The sequence below is a fragment of the Polistes fuscatus genome, unplaced genomic scaffold (genome assembly GCF_010416935.1).
Source record: "Polistes fuscatus isolate 324 unplaced genomic scaffold, CU_Pfus_HIC Scaffold23, whole genome shotgun sequence".
In the NCBI taxonomy this organism is placed as follows: domain Eukaryota; kingdom Metazoa; phylum Arthropoda; class Insecta; order Hymenoptera; family Vespidae; genus Polistes; species Polistes fuscatus.
The window spans coordinates 1,256,937-1,282,349 of NW_025113100.1; the positions used below are offsets into that span (position 1 = coordinate 1,256,937).

At 30.3% G+C, this 25,413-nt stretch overlaps 3 protein-coding genes across 3 annotated transcripts in view; 1 reads left to right on the forward strand and 2 right to left on the reverse strand.

Moving 5' to 3' along the window:
• The first annotated feature begins 982 nt into the window (after nucleotides 1-982).
• Nucleotides 983-22,395, forward strand: LOC122518242 (anosmin-1). The gene is made up of 8 exons (XM_043637040.1): nucleotides 983-1,094; nucleotides 6,895-7,019; nucleotides 16,613-16,805; nucleotides 17,143-17,469; nucleotides 20,114-20,310; nucleotides 20,851-20,995; nucleotides 21,333-21,550; nucleotides 22,128-22,395. Exons 1-8 carry the CDS (start codon nucleotides 983-985, stop codon nucleotides 22,371-22,373), a joined length of 1,563 nt encoding a protein of 520 aa, XP_043492975.1. The 3' UTR covers nucleotides 22,374-22,395.
• On the reverse strand, nucleotides 17,383-19,469 carry LOC122518082 (odorant receptor 94a-like). The gene is made up of 5 exons (XM_043636761.1): nucleotides 18,708-19,469; nucleotides 18,502-18,618; nucleotides 18,134-18,224; nucleotides 17,906-18,061; nucleotides 17,383-17,834 (listed from the first exon to the last, which is right to left on the reverse strand). Exons 1-5 carry the CDS (start codon nucleotides 19,460-19,462, stop codon nucleotides 17,784-17,786), a joined length of 1,170 nt encoding a protein of 389 aa, XP_043492696.1. The 5' UTR covers nucleotides 19,463-19,469; the 3' UTR covers nucleotides 17,383-17,783.
• A 2,244-nt stretch (nucleotides 22,396-24,639) lies between the features above and the next one.
• The window catches only part of LOC122518083 (putative carbonic anhydrase 3), a 7,789-nt gene continuing 7,015 nt past the window's right edge, over nucleotides 24,640-25,413 (reverse strand). The window contains exons 5-6 of the mRNA XM_043636763.1: nucleotides 25,146-25,379; nucleotides 24,640-25,028 (exon numbers count right to left, since the gene is read on the reverse strand). Coding sequence (XP_043492698.1) covers nucleotides 24,843-25,028; nucleotides 25,146-25,379 — 420 coding nt within the window. The 3' untranslated portion in view covers nucleotides 24,640-24,842. The remainder of the gene's footprint in view (nucleotides 25,029-25,145; nucleotides 25,380-25,413) is intronic.

Below are 25,413 nucleotides of genomic sequence, written 5' to 3' on the forward strand. Positions count from 1 at the left end.
ATAATGTTAAAAATTGTTATTATTATAATAATAATAAAAGTAAAAGAAGGATGTGAGAGAGACATAAAAAAGGGTCTCGTGAGAATCAGTCGTTGGTATTAGGAATTATATATGAAATAAAGTATATTAAAAAGAATAATGATAATAAGAAAAAAAAACAAGAAGTTCTGGAGGGGGTGGGTGGGTGGGGGGAGGAGGGAGGATAGGATAAGGAAAGAAATCGAGCGATCAGTACGGAGAGATTTCTTAACGAAGGCAGGAGAGGACCCTTCCTGAACTTAATGATTCGGTCATTGCGATGGGTGGTAGAAGGGTGGTGGAAACGAATGGTGTGGGCCGGAGTTAGAGTAGGAGAAGTACTGGGGGAGGCAAGCGGCAGGCAAGCAGCAGCAGCAGCACCAGCATCAGCACCAGCACCAGCATCAGCAGCAGCAGCAGCAACAGCAGCAACAGGATCGGCCCGGTCAGGAAAGTAAGCTTGATCCCAGTTCGAACGGTCTTCGTCGTCGTTTGATCGTAACAGTTGCATTTCGTTTCTTTTTTTTTTTTTTGTTTGTTTCTTCTTCTTTTGTTTTTTGTTTAAAACGTTCGTATCCGAGGAGAGTTGTTTCGTTGTTTCGTTTGTTTCGTTGTTGTTGTTGCTCTGCCGTTGTTGCCGTTAAAACCACACCACAATCAGCACAATCAGCACCACCATCAACCACCAGACCTACCGTCGTTAGTTTGTTCTCGTTGTTGTCGTTCACCTTGTCAGTGATTATAAAGAAAAAAAAAAGAAAAGGGAATCCAAATTGTAAAACGTCCCCCCTTCGAGATCTTCTTCTTCTTCTTTTTCTTCTTTTTCTTTTTCTTTCTTCTTATTCTTATTCTCGTGAACCGCGCGCGTGTACACGCACAACAACAACAACAACAACAACAACCATCTTCATTAAACTTCGACTGACAGCGAAAGAGTCGTCGTCCCCTTGGCAAAGCGGCTCAGATGCTTCCACTCGGTAGGCCAACGTCCAAACCCAACTCGGCGGGCTCCAACAGCATCGAAGGCACCACCACTGGCTGCTGGCGCCCACCACCGACTACCACCACCCTTAAAAGTATGTATAGATCGTAAAAAGGGGTTAAAGGGATACGTTACGATTTACTTTTCTTATTTTTTTCTTTCGTTTTTTGTTTTTCTTTTTAACAAATCACCTTGTTATTTTATATGTATATCACACGTGTGTATGTTTTACTACGTTTGTTTATTGTTTCGCTATTTTTCGTTTTTTAATGATTCTAACTTTTGGGGAGGAAAGGAAAGGGGTTGTTTCAACATGTTACATATTTAATTCTATTATTTGTCATAGATTTTCTTTTTGTTCGTTTTAAATTCGTTTAAATATATATATTATGTTAGAAATAAATGTATGTTATGTTAGAAAATTAGAGGATTCTAATTTTGGGGAGGGAAGGGAGTTGTTACAAATTTAATTGTATTATTTTCTTTTTGTTTGTTTTAAATTCGTTTTAAAAAAAAATATATATATATTATATTAAAAATGTGGTTTTATAAAAATTAGTATTTTGAATATTCTCGTTTAAAAAAGAAGTAGACAAAGAGAAATTGATTTTTATTTGTTTCTTTTATTCTAACTCGCGAATATTTGATCAAGGACAACCTTTTTCTAGATAGTATATACAACACACACACACACACATACTATTTTAGCAAGTTCCCTCGAAAAAAAGATTTAGGATTTAACAGTCGATCGAACAGGACGAAAAGAGAGACAGAAAGAGAGAAAGAGAGACAGAGAAAGAGAGAGAGAACAAGAACGTTCCTCTCGAAGGTATATATCGCAGGGATTAGTTTAGTGAAATAAGTCGAACTGGCATTAAGGAAACAGGTATATGAGTCATCCTTTTCGATACAATATTCTTTGCTATGTATATATAAAATAAGGCCCCGAATTCATTGTTCAGGATAAAGGGACTGATTTCTAACAAACTCCCCACCCCTTTTTTTTCCCTTTTTTTTTTTACTAACAACAAGTATTTCTTATCTAACTTTTTTTCTTTTCTATTTTCCGGTTTTTAAATCAAAACTTGTAAGTAAGTAATCCAACCAACGGTTAATTGATGTTAAATATCATTAATTACAAATCTTGATAGAAAGCAAGAGAGAGATAGATAGAGAGAGAGAGATACGGAAGTGTGACAAGGTTTTAAAGGATAGATAAGGATGATTGATCGGGAAAGAAGGGTAGAGGGAGGGGGGGGAATGATTTTTATACGGTTAAAAGTGCACGAACTAGTCGGAAGTATAGTTTATTTGAAACACGTCTGATAGGACCGCTAATCCGGACAGATACGATCGAGAGACGGAAGGTGTAAACGAATGGTGCATGCGTCTTCTTGATCAACAGTTAGACGTATGTACATATTTATAAGATCTGTACATATATACATATATACATATATATATATTATATTGAACTTTCTAATGTTTGACGCGTGCTTCTTGACATTAAAGAGGAAAAGAATAAAGAAAAATAATATAGAAATAAACCGAAAAAGAGAAATGAGAACAGGATTCTCTCTCTCTCTCTAGAATTGTATTATTATTATTATTATTATTATTATTATTATTATTATTAAAAAAAGAACACACAACGAATCGATTCATTTTTTTTTCTTGTAACGTCAATTGCAAGGTTAATTTAAAAAAAAAAAAAGGAAAGTAATATTTAATCGACACGAGAGATTATGTTCTCGATAATAATCCAATTTGTTTATCACACTCTCCCCCCTTGTCCCCCCCAGCCACGCCAGTCCATCCCCCTTTCGAGATAATCGAATAAAATTCGACGCGCGACCTTTTGCTCTCCTCCCCCTCCCCTGTCATTTGGATTCTTGTTTTTTTTTCTTTCTTCCTTTGTATTTTTTTTACGACGTGTTGTAACGGCATAACAATTCGATGTTTCGATTGCATTTACTGCGGTCTCATGCAGTCTCATATTTCTCCTTACATTTCGCAGAACTCATACGAAATCTTAGATGTTGTATTATTGAATCGTGTGCGCGTTTTTTCAAGAAAATATTTTTAATAACGATAGGTTAGTTTCATTCATTCATTCATTCGCTTACTAACGGGATTATTCATCGATTACGTTTTACTGTTAATTACATTTACGTATTACACCGGTGTGAAAAAAAGGGGGGGGGACGAAAAAAGGGGGAAGAAAGAAAGGAGAGTTAATCGCACAATCGGATAATTACTTTATGGATAATTACTTTAAAAGAAGAAAACTTATTTAACGAAAGTGGTATCTTTTTCTTATCGAAATTGACTGACAACGATAAACGAATAATAAGAAAAAAAAAAGAAAAAAATATTCAGCCCCAAGAAAGCAAAAAGTAGAAAAAGAAAATGAAAATGATCAAATGAGGTTCCTTGAGAGACAGGATCGAAATAAAGGACACAAGAAACAACACAAGAAAAGAAAAATAGGAGACAGAAGATTTAGTATATCTTCATCGGGTCAAACGGTATTATCCCCCCCTTCCCCCTCCTTTTCCCTGAACCCAATTCTCGAGAATTCGTTAGGGGTTTTCGAATAGAATGGAAAAATTTGTAACTTGTTGCTCTCGATAAGGATCAATATTAAATAAAATAAGGGTTGATGATCGATTAAATTGGAATCTTTTCATTATTCGTTAGAGGAATCATTAAAATAAAACGATAAAAACAATATGGTGAGAATGCGCGACGGTATTTTGCGTGGGATGGTGGAAGAAAAAAAAGGAGAGGGGAGGAAGTTAAAATTCGAACTGCTTAGAAAATTTGGAATTATAAATAAGGATAGAAGATATAGATAAAAGGATAGATTTATATATGTATAGATAGTTAGCTAGCTAGATAGATAGATAGATAGATGTAATATAAAAGAAAGAGTATAGTAAACGTTTTCCACATTCCTATTGCATCTACCAGGATGGCGCTTCGTCGAAGAAGAAGAGGCTTAGCAGCTTGTAAGCCGGTACCACCACAGCTTGGGTACCTTCGATCGGCACTTAACTTGTTTAGGAATTCGTCTTTTTTACTTTCGAACGTCGGTGAAAGAAAACGACGTTCGTACGTTAAACGTAGATAGAAAGAAAGAAAGAGAGAGAGAGAGGGATAGATAGATGGAAAGAAAGAAAGAAAGAAAGATGAAAAAGAAGAAGAAGAAGATGAGAAAGAGAGAGAGAGAAGGATTCGAATCCAAAGAGAAGAAGATTGTTCTTCTTCGATTTAGCAAAATACGATTTATGCGAACGATCGCGATCGAGATATACCCAACGTGGTCCCCCTGAGTTCCCGTGGAGAACGAACGAAGTCTTCTTCTCGACTACTATACTCCTCCTCCTGATCCTCATCCTCATCCTCATCCTCATCCTCATTCTCATCCTTTTCCTCCTCTTCCTCTCTCTTCCTCTTCCCTCCTCGTCCTCGTCCTCCTTTGGAATTCCTATCGAGACTCGGACGAATAAGAAGGTCGCGCCTGGTTTTTCGCTTTTAACGTAAAACGTTAAAGATCGTAATATGATAGCAAAGATAATTTTTCTTTCTCTTTATCCTTTCTTTTTTTTTTTTTCTCATTCTTTTTCTTTATTTCTTTCTTTCTTTCTTTATCGATCGGTTGGGTAAACTTGGGTTAAAGTGTTCTGAGTTATGAGCTCTTTGAGAATGATATATAGAACAATGGATATATTAACGAATAGAAAGAAAAAAAAAAACATAGAAAAATAGAATATTAGGGTGAATCATAAATTCATGCAGTTTTATTTTTATTAATATTTCATTCCCATATTAAGTAATTTTTTATATTGACTTCAAACAAAAATTGCACTATCCGATAAACAATGGATTAAACTTACGAACTTCTGGTTCTATAAAAATTCATGCCTTTTGTTTATTATTAATATTTCATTTGCATATAAATCATAAATTCATGCAATTTTGTTTTTATTAATATTTCATTCCCATATAAAGTAATTTTTTATATTGACTTCAAACAAAAATTGCACTATCCGATAAACAATGGATTAAACGCACGAACTTCTGGTTCGACACAAAATTCCTGCATTTTTATTTTTATTAATATTTCATTCCCATATTAAGTAATTTTTTATATTGACTTCAAACAAAAATTGCACTATCCGATAAACAATGGATTAAACTTACGAACTTCTGGTTCTATAAAAATTCATGCCTTTTGTTTATTATTAATATTTCATTTGCATATAAATCATAAATTCATGCAATTTTGTTTTTATTATTATTTCATTCCCATATTAAGTAATTTTTTATATTGACTTCAAACAAAAATTGCACTATCCGATAAACAATGGATTAAACTTACGAACTTCTGGTTCTATAAAAATTCATGCCTTTTGTTTATTATTAATATTTCATTTGCATATAAATCATAAATTCATGCATTTTTATTTTTATTAATATTTCATTCCCATATTAAGTAATTTTTTATATTGACTTCAAACAAAAATTGCACTATCCGATAAACAATGGATTAAACTTACGAACTTCTGGTTCTATAAAAATTCATGCCTTTTGTTTATTATTAATATTTCATTTGCATATAAAGTAATTTTTTATATTGACTTCAAACAAAAATTGTCCTATCTGAAAAAAAGCGACACAACAAACGCACGAAAAACTTTTGTTTCGTTCTAATATATATGAAAATGACCTAAATCTATTTCTTTTTCTTCCCTCCCCCCTCTCCCACAAAATATTTTTTTTGACAACTAACCAACAGGATGGTACATGACGTTATTATAGTTAACACGACAAACAACTGACAAATGAACTTGGGTTGCTTTCAAAATAAATATTAATATAGTTATGTGATATAGAGAGGGGTAAGGGGGAAGGGGAGGGGATAGGGATTAGGAAAGAAAAAAAAAATAAGGATCTTTTCCATCGTAGAGATTCATAGGATGGGTTTGACTTATGAAGAATTTTTTGTGTAAGAAGATACTTAAAGGGCCCGATACTTTGGATTTTCACGAGCTATTGCAAATTCCACGAACATTGGTCGTATTTTATATACATATATGTACGTGTATATATGTATATGTATATGTATAACTCGTTCTAACGTTTTAGCTTTTAAACGGATCGTTATTTTCTCAGTTGTTGGTACAATGAACGGTTCGGTTGGTTGTTCTCGCGCGTGCGAGACCCATTAGATCCCTTTAATGAGGCGTGAAATGGTAGCTCGGCCATATCGCCACGCGTAACCGTACAATCCGTTTATGTTACTTTGTGTGTGAAGTATATATATATATGTGTGTGTGTGTGTGTGTGGATTTGTGCATTGTACGCCGATATGAACATTGGAGATTTATTTAGAAATTTTTGTCACCAATAGATCGATCCTTTTTTTCTTGATTTATTTATTTATTTATTTATTTATTTATGTTTCCAATTGGTATGTATAAATGTGATTTATTAACATTTGAAAAATGAAAACGTTTAATACTTCTATTTTATTTTATATTATTTTGTTATCCAATCCAACAAATTATAATTGTTTTACTGAATTGTTACTGAATAATTGATACTGAATTGTTCAATTTGAATTAAACAAGATAATTATTATGTTAAGAATTTGTAAATAAATTATAAACTACTATGGAATCTTACAATTTTTTTTGATATCATACGCATATGAAATTCAAATTTTATCTGTGTGTGTTTTTTACGGTAAAACTGAAGTTTTATTTTAATCATCGTGCTTGAACATTGAAATACTATTAATAGATTTTAAATACTACGACATAGCTTACCTTATCTATCCATTATCGTGAATATATTTTTTCTGTTTTTTTCTTTTGGTTTGTTTTTAGAGTGGTGGCCATGGTGGTTGTTGCTGCCAGGATGTTTCGCATCCTGGACAAAGTATGTCGAGGAATACGACTCGATCAGAGTTGCAAGATGCGACGCACGCTGCGGGGATAATCATCCGGACGAGGTAAAAATTTAATCAGATTCAAAAATATAAAGAAAGAAAGAAAGAAAGAAAGAAAGAAAGAAAAATAATGAAAAGATAAAACGCATTAAAATTTCCACTCGATCGTACGTTTCTTATTCTCCCTTATCGATTTATTTTATTCTTCTAACGATTGGTGGGGGAGGAGGGAAAGAAATTAAAAAAAGAAAAAAAAAATGAACGAATCCTTAAGAGATGTTATCAGTGTGTAAATTAGGGTGAATCAAAAGTTCAAAGTTCAAGTTGATATTTATCGTGTTACAAATTGTATTTACAACACCGTATAACGGATTGTTTTTCTAAAATGTACTTACATTAGAAATGTAATATTAATTTAAAAAAAAGAAAAGAAAAAATTGCACGAAGTTTTAATCCAGCCTAATAAGAAACAAAGGGGCGTGGTCAACGTAAAGGACCGAGCGGGTAAAACTTCGGTTTAATATTTTGTATTACTTAGGTTGAAACTATTTGAAATTTATATCGTGATAAAATCACCGAACCAGTCGCTGGTTATTCTCTCTCTTTCTCTTTCTTTCTTTCTTTTCGTATGCGCATACATACATACATACGTGCACGTGTGTTTTATATAGACACTCTCACGCAAACAAACAAACGTATGAACGAACGAACATAGTCGTTGGTTAAACTCAAGCCAGAAGCACAGGAGAAGAAGCATGAATCATTCGGCGTTCGGAGTCTTCTTTGTGCACTTTAGGTCCGCGTCTAATTAATTATGCGTGTGTCCCTGAATCCCTGAGTCCACTTGAATCATCGTCACGCTCGAGGATTTATGGTCTCTCGTTTGCTCTCTCGCGGCAGTTGTTGCAATGGTTTTCGAGCTGGAACTTCGAAAATGCTAATCGAGCCCGAGCCCGAACCCGAAACGATCCACGCGAAGGATTTTCGAGGACGAAAGTGTCCTGCGAGGGAGAAAGAAGGATTCTTTCTTTCGATCCTCGCAAATAAAACGCTTATATACATTAACAAAAAAAAAAAGTCAAGTAGTTTCATGGGGAATCTCGGATCTTGTCTTACCATCTTCTTCTTATTCCTTACCCTTATTCTTATCTCTTATGTTAACCTATTATTTATCTCTTGCTTCTTTATCCTTTTCTTTTTCTTTTTTTTTTCATTTCATTAATCATCTTATTTTTCGATAATTTTTATCCAATTGAAATTCGATAATTATAACACGTGTTTTACTAATTATTATTATTACGACGTTTAGAGGGGTTTAATTATGATTATTATTTAATTTTTAGAAATATTTAACATCACATTTCTTACCCTTTTTTTTTCTTTCTTTTCTCCCCACGTTAAATCAAAAATTTAATTCTTATCAATGTATACTTTTTAAAGAGAATTATGAATTATAGTTTGTTAATAGTAACACAATTACACGTACCTTTTATTTTGACTTACAATTAGATGATATTAGTGTTTTAATTATAATTATTATTTAATTTTCAAAAATATTTAACATCACATCTCTTCCCTTTTTATTCTTCTCTTCTTCCCAACTTTAAATGGGGAAATCAAAACTATTATTATAATTAATATACACTACTTTTTTCCCAATATAAAAAGAAAAGATAGAATTACGAGTTAGTTTGCTACTAGTAACACAATTACACGTACCTTTATTTAACTTACAATTAGATGATATTAGTTTTAATTATAATTATTATTTAATTTTCAAAAATATTTAACATCACATCTCTTCCCTTTTTATTCTTCTCTTTTTCCCAATATAATAATAAAAGATAGAATTACGAGTTATAGTTTACTAGTAGTAACACAATTACACGTACCTTTTATTTTAACTTACAATTAGATGATATTAGTTTTAATTATAATTATTATTTACTTTTCAAAAATATTTAACATCACATCTCTTCCCTTTTATTCTTCTCTTCTTCCCAACTTTAAATGGAAAATCAAAAATATAATTATAATCAATACACTACTTTTTCTCAATATAAAAATAAAAGATAGAATTACGAGTTATAGTTTACTAGTAGTAACACAATTACACGTACCTTTTATCTTAACTTACAATTAGGTGATGATATTAATTATAATTACTATTTACTTTTATAAATATTAACATCACATCTCTTCCCTTTTTATTCTTCTCTTTTTCCCAATATAATAATAAAAGATAGAATTACGAGTTATAGTTTACTAGTAGTAACACAATTACACGTACCTTTTATTTTAACTTACAATTAGATGATATTAGTTTTAATTATAATTATTATTTACTTTTCAAAAATATTTAACATCACATCTCTTCCCTTTTTATTCTTCTCTTCTTCCCATCTTTAAATGGAAAATCAAAAATATAATTACAATCAATATACACTACTTTTTTCCCAATATAAAAATAAAAGATAGAATTACGAGTTATAGTTTGGTAGTAGTAACACAATTATACATACCTTTTATTTTGACTTACAATTAGATGATATTAGTTTTAATTATAATTATTATTTACTTTTCAAAAATATTTAACATCACATCTCTTATTATTATTTTCTTATTATATATAAATATTATTAATCAATATACACTACTTTTATTTTGACTTACAATTAGGTGATATTAGTTTTAATTATAATTACTAGTTACTTTTTATAAATATTTAACATCACATCTCTTCCCTTTTATTCTTCTCTTCTTCCCAACTTTAAATGGGGAAAATCAAAAATATTATTATAATCAATATACACTACTTTTGTCCCACAATATAAAAATATAAGATAGAATTACGAGTTATAGTTTGGTAGTAGTAACACAATTACACGTACCTTTTATTTTGACTTACAATTAGATGATATTAGTTTTAATTATAATTATTATTTACTTTTTATAAATATTTAACATCACATCTCTTCCCTTTTATTCTTCTCTTCTTCCCAACTTTAAATAGAAAATCAAAAATATAATTACAATCAATATACATTACTCCTTTCCCAATATAAAAATAAAAGATAGAATTACGAGTTATAGTTTGGTAGTAGTAACACAATTACACGTACCTTTTATTTTAACTTACGATTAGGTGACTCCAATAAGTTATTGATGCGAAGGTTTATTGCTAATACTTTCTCTCTCTCTTTCTTTATATCTATCTATCTCTAAATGTTTCTTTTTCCCCCTTTCTGCTGCATAACGTTTGCAATGATTCAGGCCATCGGTAGTATAGTATAAAGGGCTATGACGAAGGTGGAAGAGATAGCCCTGGGAGCTTTGACTGGCGGGTGGCAATAAAGTCTCCAAAGTAATAGCCTATAAAAGCTTACACCAGTAACGCGTTACGCGAGTTCCAATGCTACGGACGGACTCCCTTTTACTCATCTCTTTTTCTTCTTCTTTTTCCTTTTTTTTATTTTTCTTTATTTCTTTTTTTTTTCTTTTTCTTTCTCTCTATAAGCGGACTAGAAACGTATCTTCCGACATTATCGAAAACAGGTTCTTCTTATCCCTACTACTTCCACTGACGATCAATCTTTCCGATGACATTAAATCTTACACCGTTTGCTCTTTGGAAGAAAACTCGCGAATTGTCGGCAAAAGATCATCTAATACTTCACGGTATATTAGTAATAGATAAATCATTAGGTAAACATATATTTTTATATGTATAGAAATACTTGACCTGTAAAAAGTTTCAATACACTTATCTCATTTATTGTACTCGTGTACAATTATTTTGTGATATTAAATTTTACATCGTAAAAATAAAATCTAATACTTTACGGTATATTAGTAATAGATAGTCATTAGATAAACATAATGTAATTCATATATCTATATTTTACCTGTATCGAAAAGTTTGAGTACACTTACTTCATTTATTGCACTTATGTACGATAATTTTGTGCTATTAAATCTTACACCGTAAAAAAAGATCTAATATTTTACGGTATATTAATAATAGATAGTTATTAGGTAAACATATATATATATACTTTACCTGTATTAAAAAGTTTGGATACACTTCATTTATATTTATACGCATTTCTGTACAATAATTTGATGACATTAAATCTTACACCGTTTGGTCTTTGTAAAACTCATTAAATGTCGGCAAAAGATTATCTAATACCTTATGATATATTAGTAATAGATAAAACATTAAGTAAGCATATATATATACTTTACCTGTAAAAAGTTTGGGTACACTTACCTCATTTGCATTTACACGCACTTACGTACAATATATAAAGTTTCAATTTGTTAATAATTTAGTGATATTAAATCTCACACAAGTTCATATATATTAACATGTTTTTACTCAAGTTTATGGTCAATAATGGTATAATATATTTGCATTATTAATTAGATTGAAAACTATCGTTAATGAATACTTTATTCAAAAGTAGTGTACATTGACCTTATTTATGATTTAAAGAGGTTATGTTTGAAAGGGAATATAATAAATTGATCGAAGTTTACTTTCCGTAAAAGACTCATAGATCTTGGTTGCAATTTATTTAGTTAAATTTTTTCTTTTGTTGCAATATCGATTGAGTGTCGATAAAATCTTGAAAGGTTGTTTTTCTTATGTTTATGTTGCTTCGCAACATAATTTATAAATATATATATATATATATATGTACATGTATATCTACGTGTGTGCTCGTGCATAAGCATAATCGTTAAATTAAATTTACATATATATATATTTTGCGTGTATGCACTTCAGCTCAATCTATCACGAGCATGCGTCAAAATCGGACTTCATTTCTTAGCACGTTGAATTATGAAGATCCCTGGGTGAGATTGTATGTGTGGCAATGGCAGAAATGAACTTCGCAAAGTTTATGGTTGGTCGCTGTCGGAATTGGAAAACGTGTTTGCTTCTTCTGCAGAGACATACTTCAAAGTAGCAAGGTTAACGTATGGAAGTTGTTGGAGCTCGATTGCTTCGTCATTCTTTAAAAACGATAAAATGTTTCTCTTCTTTTTTTTTTTTTATTTCTCTCTCTACTACTACTATATATATATACTTCATTCAGGTATAATCTTCTTTGGTTTTGTTCGTTTCGTTTCGTTGAACATTTTCGGTGTACCTTAACTTCAATTTCAATATAAAATTTAATGGATATATTTGTCCGATGGAATGTGCTATTTACTTCAACAACAAAAAAAATAAAAAAGAAAAGAAAAGAAAACAAGATAAAAAGAATCCGTTAAATGAAATCGTTCTTCGCGATTTAGTTGCAAAAAACAGAAGCAGAAGTAGAAGAAGAAGAAGAAGAAGTAGTAGTAAAAAAAGAAAGAAAATAAAGAAGAAGATAAACGATAACCGATGATCGAAGATTGCTCATATCTCAATCAAAAGTTGCTGTGCAACTTTATGGTTACTGTAAGGCTACCTTTAATATCTTCTTTCCTTTTGATATTGCATCGGAGAGGTTATGTTGACCTCTTCTCAAAGTAGAAAAGGAGAAGTGAAGAAAGAAGGAGGAGAGAGAGAGAGAGAGAGAGAGAGAAATAAAAAGAGAGCGAGAAAGGAAAGAAAAGGAAAAAAAGGAACGGTTACTTCTTCGCTTGAAAGTTATTCATTTCCGCGACAGGTAAAAAATTGACCCGGCATGAATCACCATACAATTTCGTTAACAATGTTGCTTGGGGGCCAACGAGGGCGGTCCAAAAGTTTCTCGGACACAAACTTCATTAATTTACCCTCTTGGAAATTACAGACTATCTTCGCGCGACGAATCCTTTTATAAAGAGAGAGAGAGAGAGAGAGAGAGAGAGAAAGGGAAAAAAAAAATAAAAAAACCCTCGGTAAGAAAAATCGAATACGAAAAGATAAAAAGGTAAGGCCAGAGAAAGAGAGTGAGAGAGATTGAGATTTCTGCCGATCTGCCTCGTTAATGGCGCCACGATCGGACGTCATCGAGACACAAATGGAACGGTGATAAAAGCTTCTTCTTCTTCTTCTTTTTTTTTTCTTTTCTTCTCAACCCGATCGTGATTATGAATTGATGTAGAAGATGATGAAAAAAAACACACACATATACACACACATGGAAAGAAAACGAAGAAGAAGATAATGGAAAAAAGGAAACCCTAAAAAGAGACATTGAGGTTTGGTGAATGGGGAAGAAGATGGTGAAGTTGAGAGTGGGGACAACGAAAAAGAAGAAAAGAAAGGAGAAGGGGGTCGAAGTTTCTTCGAACGAAGTTGCACAAACGAAATATCACGAAAGAACGAAACGTTCTTTTATAATTCAGGTTAGGAAGATAAAGGAAAAAAAGAAAACCGAGAAAGAGATACATTGAGGTTAGGTGAATGGGGGAAGAAGATGGCGAAGTTGAGTGGGACAAAGGAAAAAAGAAAAGAAAGAAAAAAAAAAGGAGAGAGGGTTCGAAGTTTCTTCGAACGAAGTTGCACAAACGAAATATCACGAAAGAACTCGATACGTTCTTTTATAATTCAAATTACGAATTCGCGGGAAGGTATTAACGTTTCGGTTTAGTTAGTATTGATGCGTTCTGGTCGGCGCGGTAACCCTTTTGGAAGTCGACTTCGTTAACTTTGTTCCTTTCTTCTTTTTTTTTCTTTTTTTCTTTTGCTTCTTCTTCCTTGTAAGTTCTCTTCCTTGTAGTTTTTCTTCTTCTTCTTACTCATCATCATCTTCTTCTTCTTCTTTTTCATCTTCTTTTTCTTCTTCTTCTTCTTCTTCTTCTTTACTTCTCCTTCCCATTCCCATCACCACCGTCGCTACCACCATCACCACCATCTCTTTCTCTTTCCTCTTCTTCTTTTTCTTGTATACTTCTCTCGAGAAATCGAAGGTCGTGAACCATCGTGTGCCTTTTTTTCCAACATAATGCAAGATCTTGCTGATGCTTGAATTTTATTTCTCTTTCTCTTTCTTTCTTTCTTTCTTTCACATTTGTTTCGATCGATTTCAGTCGAAATAGTTCTGATTCTTCCATCAAATATTTCGTATAATTTTTGTCTTTTTCTTTTTCTTTTTTTTCATTTATTTTATTTGTTTCTTTGTTTCGGTTTATTTCTATTTAATCGAAGTCGTCACGGTGTACTTCTCTTCTGGATTTGTATCCTGAAAGTACAAAGTTCAGAAGACAACAATGTTGATCAGAGTATCTTCATAGCAAATTTCATTAACAAGTTTGAATTATTAAGTAAAAATAGAAGATTTTACGATAAAATAAGTACAAAAAAGTAGAATATATTAGAGTAGAATAGTGAAAGTATAAAACTCAGAAGACAACAATGTTGATCAGAGTATCTTCATGGCGAATTTCATTAACAAGTTCGAATTATCAAGTAGAAATAGAAGATTTTACGATAGAATAAGTACAAAAAAGTAGAATATATTAGAGTAGAATAGTGAAAGTATAAAACTCAGAAGACAACAATGTTGATCAGAGTATCTTCATGGCGAATTTCATTAACAAGTTCGAATTATAAAGTAGAAATAGAAGATTTTACGATAAAATAAGTACAAAAAAGTAGAATATATTAGAGTAGAATAGTGAAAGTACAAAGTTGAGACCACAATGTTGATCAGACAGTACTCTTAGTATCTTCATAGCAAACTTCATTAGCTGGTCAATGGCCCCCAGGGCGATCACCGATGTCGAGTGAACCAAGCACGCGTTCTCTTCTCTCTTTCTCTTTCTCTTTCTCTCTTTCTTTATACATTGCTCGTAAAAAGTAGGCCAATAAGTAAGCGAACCAGTTTCTTCGACCGTTCGAATGATATATGCCTCTTCTGCGACAGCCAGGACAGTCCGAGCGAATACCCTGGGTCGTTCGTGAACTACTAACGCTTAAAACGTTCCAGGATTTCCTTCATTGAACCTTTATCTAGATAAAGGAAAAGATAAAACGAGAGAAATGGGTAAAATAAGTGGTGGTTGGTGGGTGGGAAAGGGGGGCAATTCGTAAAACGATATATTTCTTTTTCTTTTATTTCTTTCTTTCCTTCCTCTTTATCTTATTCTTCTCTTTCTTTTTCTTCTTTCTGGAGGAAAAGTCTTACGTATTCTTTTCAACATATATCTTTTCCCAGGTTGAACATTGAACCGTTCCGAGTCATTGATCGTAAACGGTAAAAAAGCTTAGTTTTCCTGGGTACTTTCAACTAAATATATTTACTTGCATCCGTTAACAATAGAATAAAAGTTACATTTGTTTTTATTCCTTTTTCTTTTCTTTCCTTTTCTTTTCTTTCTTTTTTGAAGTTATACTTTTTTTGGCGCGTTGGGGAAATGGTTATGGGGAGTGATTTTGTTCCGAGCGTCTGGAAAAATGACACCATGAAAGTTTGTCGGTATTTACAAAGCGCGGCAAAGCGATTTCAAATATACGGCATGAAGTTGTCTTCTTTTCTTCTTCCCCCCTTTTTTTCTCAAGCGGGTCACCCATCCAAATACTAATCGTACTCAGCGCTGCTTTACTTAAATGATCGAGCGAGAACTAATGCTGTAACCGCGCCATGGCTGTTGACGCGTGAAGTAATTCCATACATCTCTCTTATATTTAGTGTGGACTGATATCTATATTATGATATTTTATTATTCTTTCTAATATATATAATATATCGATAATAAATTTAAATTAATAATAATAATAATAAATTTTTTTTTGTTAAGTTATTTTGAGGTTATTGAGGTTATGTTCGTTTTGGTATGGCAAAGAAGTATAACTTCTTACGTGCGTACATAAGTACACATACCAGTTTTTTTTTTTAAGGTATTTTTTTCTTTGAAGTTTTTTTTTGAAGTTATTTTTGAGGTTATTGAGGTTATTGAGGTTATGTTCGTTTTGGTACGGCAAAGAAGTATAACTTCTTACGTGCGTACATAAGTACACACATCAGTTTTTTTTTCTTTTAATAATATTATCCCTTTGAAGTTAAATAAACAAGGATAATACATACCGTATTCTTAATTAAATCCCAAATTAAAATTATAAACGTACGGAAGAGATGATAATTGGACACCCGAATAGCTACGAATATTTTTTGCTTTCCCCCTTTTCTGCGCTTAATTTTTTTTTAAACTCTTGACTTCGGACAGTAAAGTATCTTTATATTGAGATAAGGGAAAAAATATCCCCCCCTTTTTTTTTTTTTTTTATTTTTCTTCAACTGTATCGCATTACAAACTAACTCGTAAGATAATAAATTTCGTTTTGAAAACGATCGTTGAGGTGAGTTCTCGTTTTAGTTGCCCGTTTCGGAACATCCAAATCGGTTTCACGCGGGGACAAGGAACGATGAAAAAAGTGGAAGGACGAACGATAACCTACAGAACGATCTTCCGGAATATTTTAACTGTCGAATCATTTTCTTTTTTATTTTTAACTTTCTTATTTTGAGAAAACGTTCAACGTTGCCATCGTATAATGTCTTCTTTTATCTCTCACGGGTTTCAATTTAATCTTTTGGGAATTGTATTTGAAACAACAAAAAAAAAAACAAAACAAATTAAATAATTTAAATAAAAAGTAACTTATAAATTATAAATTATATTATATTATTATATATTGAAAAGAAAATATTGTTATTATATTTTTGTTTCAGTGTATGGAAAATTGTTTGGCATCGAATTACACGAAACCTGGTTACTGTCCTGAAAGTGCTTTTATGTCACCCTTCGAAGCTGTTTGTTTGATTGCCTGTGACAGCGATTCACGGTGTCCAGATTTGACCAAGTGTTGTTCACACGATTGTGGTGTCACGTGTATGCATCCTGTCGGTTTGGATAACATAACTGGTAAATTAATATAATCCTAATGAATTTTCTATTAATCACGTATTATATTATCTGTGACATATCTATAATTATATTTCAAATATAATTATATTCACAAAATATTGAGAGAGAGAGAGAAATTATTTTGCACGAATATATTATTGAAGCTATTCATTAAAGTAGTATTGTCCAAATGAAACCTAATTAATAAATAAATAGTAAATAATAATTTCAAATAATTATTAAATAAATATCGTTATAATTCGAATTATCATATTAATTATTATTAAATCGAAAAATAAGTTCACACAAGTGTGCAATGAGTTAAATTAGTTTAATTTGTTGTTTTTATTTTCAGATTTACCACCGATTCCACAAAATCTTCAGATAAGACAGCAAAAAAGTAATCTAATACATTTGACTTGGCGAAATATTGGACAAGTTTATCCTAACTTGTCTGTTAATGGTGATGTCAGATATTTAGTAGAAGAACGTCATCTCCTCGGTCCACGTTATTTAGAATCAAGATTGAGTTCTTGGACGGTTAGGCACGTTTCTACGAAACCTCACGCGACTCTTCGTGGTCGATTGAAGACAGGTCATTGGTATCAATTTCGCGTTGCTGCTATCAATGGGAATGGTTCTAAAGGTTATTCTCAACCCTCGAGACCTTTCAAGACGAAAGGTAATTTATAAATGAAAATAATTTCTATTTTTCTTTCTTTTTTTTTCTTTTTTTCTTTTTTTATTTAAACAAAATTTAAAAGTACGATTATAAATGTTCCAAACGCGATTCGCAAACGAATTCCAATTGAAATATTACTATACGTTAAGTATAATTATGTTACTTATACGATTTCTTATTGAAACTTCATTTACAATCGATTTCGGTAAAGTAACTCGTGCACCTTTCATTAAAATGTGAGAGTGAGTGAGAGAGAGAGAGAGAAAAATTTTTTTTGCCCTTCTGACCCTTTCTCCTTATTTCAAAACCGGTTTTTATTTAAACTTCAAAAGAAGTAGACACATGGAGTAAGCTTGACTGATAATCTGAAAAAGAATTATCTAATTTAGAATTTTTATTTCATTATATTTATCAAATTATATATATATATTTTTACCTGTACGAATGAAGGTAAATTTAAATCGACATTTTCGCAATAAGACAATTGACACTTCATTTTATTCGTAAACATGATTACTTTGAATTTTTGTTTAACCGGTAATTCGCATGAATACCATCCTTCGTAGAACGCGTCTTCGGTCAAGTTGGAACCCTACAAATAATACGTACAAATATTTTTGCAATTGAGTTTAATTCATGAAAAACAATTGTTCATCCGACTAACCGCTTCGAGAAGTTCCTGTATATAAAAACAAATCATATATATTTGTAATATAGCAACAATTGCGTAAGATATTATCACACATCCTTCCATGTTAACCGTCATGTTCTAAAAATACAAAATTACTAATTTATCTCGTATAATTTTCTTTACAAATTTAGATTTATTATTTAATAAAATATAAATGAGAGAAAATTTGGATATAATAATATTTATATAGAAAATATTAAACACGTGCTTTTTAATATTATTTAATTTTGTGAAATATAATCGCGTGTTTCGTTTAAAATTAAATTTGAACACTTTGGAACAAAACGTTCTAAATTTATTTAAAAATAAATGAATAAGTTTAATCGCAAATTCAATCGTATAACGAAAAATGATTTACCTCTACCAGCATGTAACTTAAAAAACAAAATCGTAATACACTGTCCAAGTGTATGATACAAACGCTGAAGGATAGTAATTTTTTCAGCGTGTTAGTTGCCCTATTAGAAAAACAATTCCAATAACATTGATTTATACACATCGTTCTTCAAAATATTATTCAATAAATTCAAAATGAATTCATAATTACTGAACAACGATCGAATGATGACGCAGCAACGAGTTCAATTCTTTATCAACGTTTTGATGTTTCATAAAATTATTATCCCTTTGAAATATCATACCCATTTGTATTCTCAGATATTTGTATTGCGACGTAAGCAAAAGTATCAAATGCAACCTGTATATATCCGTGCTGACTTTTTTCATAATCAAATATCCAAGACCAAAGATTTCTAGGATAACACTGATGATAAAAATATTACGAGAAATTGGTTCGTTGGTTACACTAATCGGTAAAACGTAATCCTCGTGTACGAATTGTTCTTTTTGATAAACCGTTAGCAATGGCCTTGAAACCCATAGAACAGCCATACACACTTCGGTCATCGTATAAAATTTCAATAATTTTTCTATCGGTCTGATGTAAGATACAACCGTATTTTTGAGTAATTCATTATCCGAGGATAATAAATAATCGTAATTATCGATCAATCGTTTCAATAAATATCTTTGACTATACATGTGCGATAAATTGAATAATATTTCAGTACTGATTATCAAATTACTCGTACTATTTCTCAATGCCGATTCCAACGATACCCGAAATATTCCAACGGTACAAGTACAAACGTGTATCAATATTATTATCCATGTAAATATAGCGTAAATTATTGATAACAATGACAATTCCGATTCGTCCGAATTGACGGGTAAAATATTTCCCGAAAACATATTGATAAATACGTTCCATCGATTGGTGTTACGAAAATTAATACTATTCATCGTGATGATAAGAAAAACGATCGAAATGACGATTGGTGGTTGACTATTATTTCAATATGGTTTCGTACCTTCCTATAAGAACATTTCACAAAACTCGATTATTATTAATAATTCTTATCCTTTTTCAAGAACGAGATTCCAACGTTTTATTCTCCTATATAATAATTTATTATTTCATTCAAATCGATAAATATAAACTTGGTCTTGCTATTGAAATATGCACGTGTTCAAATGATCGACAATTATCTTTAAACGTTTCTACGCGAACGTTTAATTATTAAAAATTAAAAAAAAAAAGGAAGAAGAAGAAAAACGTCCCCGTTCTCGGCATTCGATGAATATTACATGTGTGAACTAAAAAAAAAAATATGAAATAAAATGAAGTGAAATGGTTAATAATAATTTCTCGTATTAAAAAAAAAAAAAAGGAACATTTTAATCGATCGTACGTCCTTTAATCGTTTTAACTTTACTCGATTATTATCGAATATTTTATTAATGAAAGGTGAAAGGTGTGTAATTTAGTTTCCTTTGATATCGTTATTATTGTTATTATTATACGTAAAAAATCGATAGCACAGGTTAAAGACTCGTGTCGTCGCTAAAAAAAAAAAAATAAAACTTCCTGAAAGAATTTTTTCTTACTTTCAGAACCACGGAACCCTAAAGAACCACAGAACCTAACCCTGTCAGGAGCACGTTTGGTTAGTGGCAAGTTAAGAATCAATCTTCGATGGGTTAAACCGACATCGGACGTTCCCATAACATTCTACAAAGTTTTTTGGAGTCGACGCATCCATAGTCCAACCAACGATTCTGTTTTAGTTTTTCATAGGACCGTTAGAAAGGTATCAATTAATTAATTGCATAATTGTCTTTTTTTTACAAATTTTTATTCGATGATAAATCCGTTCTAATATAAATTTCCATTGGAAATGTTACAAGTGTTGCGAGAACAAATATTTCACTATTCCATTACCTTTTTTTTCTTGCACACATTTTTTTTTCCAATTTTTATTTATTTTATATATTTATTTATTTATTATTTTATTTATTATTTTATTTATATTTATTTTATTTATTATTATTTTATTTATATTTACTATTTTTTAATTATTTATATATTTATATAGACTTATTTAACTTAGTATTAATATTATTTGAATTCGTATTGAAACAAAATATTTGAGAAATAAATTTTTGACTTTGTTTAAAGAAAAAAAATGAAATAAAATTCTTTACGAATTTGATGAAAAAAAAAAGTAAAAAATAGTATTGCACTTACCATGAGAATGCAATGGTAATGCTAATAGAAAAGAAAGAAAGAAAAAAAGAAGATGCTAACCCTTTTTTGTTTTAATCAACTAATTCGAAAACTTTTATCACAGGATAAAACTTGTTACGAATTGAAGAACTGGGAACCGAAGTGCCAATACTTTCTTCAAGTTCAAGCAGTTGCTCTGTATGGCGGAAGACGTTTGGCATCCAGAAAAGCATCCAAAGTTTTCAACGCTACGGATTATATGGCTTTTGGTAAGAACTAAAAGAATTTTCTTTTTTTTTTTCTTTTTTTTTTCCCCTATTTAATTGTTCTTCTTTCTTCCTTCTACTTCTTCTTGTTATTTTTTTTTAAATACTTTATTATTATTATTATTACATATAATTATTTTTATTATTAACAATTATATGTTTCATTTTATTTTATTTTACTTTTTTTTTATCGTTGTTTTCTTTTCTTCTTTTTCTTCTTCTTAAATCTTAAATAATTTCTCTCGAAACGAATAATTAAAAAAAGAAAAAAAAGAAAAAAAAAGAAGAAAAAAATGTGTAAAAAATAAATCATCGAAGAAATGCGTACTTTCAATTGAAGCCGACATCGGGAGACGTTCTCGCAGGTGCGAAAGGTATCAAGGTGGTCTTCACGTAAGAAAAATGATTTGTCATTGCGGTGACGTTAAGGTACGTTTGGTATGGCCGATGAATCAAGATGCAAAAATGTATAACGTCAGTTGGAAAGAAGAATCATGTTCGTCCGTCTACGAGGATACACTTGAAACAAAAAAAAGATTACTGTGGAAAGTTATTCAGGTAATATAATATAATCGTTTTATTCATTCGAATTATTATTCATTTACACACGTATAAATAATTTATTTAATAAATATTTAATAAACCAAAAAAAAAGAAAAAAAAAAGAAAAGCAAAACTAATTTATCGATACTTGACAAAATAATTTCGTTAAATTAATTATTAAAATAATATTTATAATTAATACAAGGTTAGACGATAATCGTTGAACATTCAAAATAATATATATCATTATAAATAATAATTTGAAAAAATGCGAATTATTCTGAATCACTAATATCGCGTATCAATAATTATATTTGTTTGTTTTATAAATATCGACAGTATTATTTCGAACTTTATTGATTTAATAAATAAGTAATGGTATAAGCCTTATCATTTTTAGTATTTGTCTTCTTGATAATCTAAAATAAAAAGATAGATTTATTTTTGTACACGAATGAGATATCGTCTGACCATATATTTGCTTTAACTACTTACAGTTCACACACATATATATATATATATTGACGTTTAATCGATTGTAACTACTCGAACGATTTATTACTCAAGTATCGAAAGTATTTTTATTTCGCAGACTCCTCACTATGATCTACGTCATCTTAAACAGGATTGCACTTACACCGTCAATGTTAGAAATTTATATAGCAATGATAAAATAGACGAGCATGGTACCAGCATAGAATTCTTTGCAACCGGATGTCAACAGGATCGTGATGAAAAAAGATGGAAGTATTCGAGTAAGAAGGCAGCACAATGTAAAAAAAAATCATCCAAAAGTAAAAAGTATTCTTCCGCCGACGATAACGATGATTCCGATTAACAATTTTCAACACCAACAATATATATATATATATATATATATATTATGAGCCGTATTATTTTGAAAGTGGCCTAACTTCATTTTTCATTTTTTTCCGGTTACCCACGGTAACATGTACAACTTCAAATTATCTATCAATAAAGCATTTAAGATTTTTTATAGCCGAGTAAATACGGTAATTCTCGACACATAAGTTTTCAGAGTTAGTTGAATCACTGAACCGTTTATTTTGAAAATGGCCTAACTCCATTAGGAGTAGAGATTTTGGTGTGGTAGAAATGGCATTAAAAAAAATAATTTACTGTTTGTCCCCCGAGAGTATTACAATATTATCAAAAAGTGTCGGAAAGGTAATAACTTATTGTACATGAAATGAGACAAGAAGATTTGTAGAACAAAATTATTAGAAGACGCAATTTTAAAAGGGTCAAGAATTCTAACGGAGAACCAATAAACTGGTTAAAAATATGTTGGATGCGTTTTGTCAAAAATGAATAAGATTTTATATAGACACAATGAATGAGAACGAAAATTTGAAAGTCCTGAATTTAATACCACGTCGGGGTAGACCAAGAAAGTTCGAAAATATTGTATTGACACCACTGTATAAAATATAAGACAAATTACAACCGCAAAATTCAAGGACATAATTGACTTATTACGATATATACCACCGGAACATCATGATTTCTTTAAATCCTTTCACATACGCAAAATGTAGATGAGTAGAAAATTGTTTTGTAATTTATGTTTGTAAAAAATATTTTGAATCGCATAATTTATGTTTTTAAAGTGTTATAAAGATATGTAAAATAAAATAAGTATTGTTTTTTCGCAATTTGAAGCATCTTAAATTATTTGAATGGACTTCGGTTCCTTCAAATTTATAACGAATCTGGTTGTTAATTTTGAAAGTGGCCTAACTCCATTCTTGGTAAGAAAACGCATATTATTCACTTAATAATTGCCATTATTTTAATAGGAACTGTAAATTGAACACCTTTAGATACACTTAAGCAACATAACTAATTGTTATTCTTTACGTATATTTTTAATGCATTGAAACGCAAACCTTTAAATATCTCAATTTAAGATTAAATGGAGTTAGGCCACTTTCTCAATAAACGGCTCATATATATATTTTTTCAAGCAGAAAAAATTCATCGTATTAATTATTAATTATTTTTTACAATGTTATATATATATTGTTTATAAGTCATTTATTTTGATAGTGATTTAACTTCATTTTTTACTTTTTTCCACGAAATGATATTTTTTTATTACAGTTAACATTCAGTTGTAAATGTTATTACGATTAACAACAAAAATAATATTAAAGTGTACTTTGGCTACTTTCAAAATAAATGGCAAAATATAGAAAGAGAGAGAAAGAAGAAGAGTCAGGGAACTACCATAATTCTTATATATTTTTTGTTTTGTTTTCTTACAATGGGTTTCGTACTTAAATGCATAATTTCGTTCGAAAGTGTGTGATAATATATATAGATATTTTTATTAGGGAACAAAAATTGTCTTTACACTCTTATAAAATACGGTTAAGGTGTATCGTAATAATTAAACTTTCTGATTGTATTTTTTTTTTCCTTTTAATAACAATTTCTTTTTATTTATTATTATTATTATTATTATTATTATTTACATCGTTGTTTGTTATGGCACTTAATTTTATAGTACAATGTATTACGAAATAAGTGATCGATATAATTATATATTATATATAAAATATTCGTTTATATATGTAATGTGTACGATAAAAAAAAAAAAAACAATATTTTCATATTAGATAATAATTAATAAGCGCATAGATCGTGAATATTTTTTTATACGACGATAGATTATTATATAGTACTATTATCTTTATATATATGTATATATAAAAAGAAAAGGTAAAATGGCACGTTCAATATAAGTAATATATTTTTTTGTCTAATGTTTGTTTTTTTCTTTGTTTGTTCTTTTAAATGTTAAGTAATATAAAACGTATTATTTTAACTATTCCTTTTTTTCTCTCTATTATATAAAACATATTCTCATTATTTGGCACATTATTATCATGGCACGTGACGATTATCTTGGGTGTTACAATTATGAAAATAATTTTCATTAACAAATTTCCCTTATACCTTAAATTAATATATATATAAAAGAAAAAGAAAAACAAATATGTAAACAATTTTTTCGGCGAACAATAATACGCCCCCGTTGAATAAATATTATCAAGAAAATGAAAAATAATATATAATAACAATAAAACGAGATAACTTTCCCAACCAAAAAAAAAAAGCAATGAAATACACTTTGCTTATGCATTTTGCATTTTATAAGAAAAAAAAAAAGAAAAAGAGAAAAATGCGTATACCCGTCTCTCTCTTTTTCTTCTTTTTTTTCATACTTACTGGCATCATTGTATTTTTTTTTTGGTATAAATCGTTGGTATTGGAGAAACAATTATGATAATTTGGCGAAGAATATGCAATAAATTATGAGAAACGCGTGTAAGAAAAAATGATTTCTCGGTGCTGATGAACATCCTGGTAGATTATAATAAATTTTTCGATTACCGACAGATTGGGTTGGTCGATAATTAAATTTCAATGTTCCATCGGGCGATCCGATGTTTTGTAAGATTTCCAACTAAGGATTTAATTAATAATATTTCAATTAATAATAATAATAATAATAATACAAATTTATTTATTTTATCATTTTTAATATATTTTATTCGATTTAACAATAATAATAATAACTTACTTGTTCTTCGGATACCGTAAGTTTTTCTTTCATTATGAGCCACGTTACTACTTCTTTACAATCGGGTGTTGTCAATGATCCTTCGTACGTGTAATAATTTTTACGATTTTTTGGAACAAGTAAATCGGGTATCACTTCGCCGTTTATTCTCACGAAACTACCACCGATCCATTCTGACACTAATTTTGCTCCACTAATTATAGGATTTAATCCATCGTTATTATTCTCACCGATCTACAATGTTATTAACAATTATAATATATGTTTG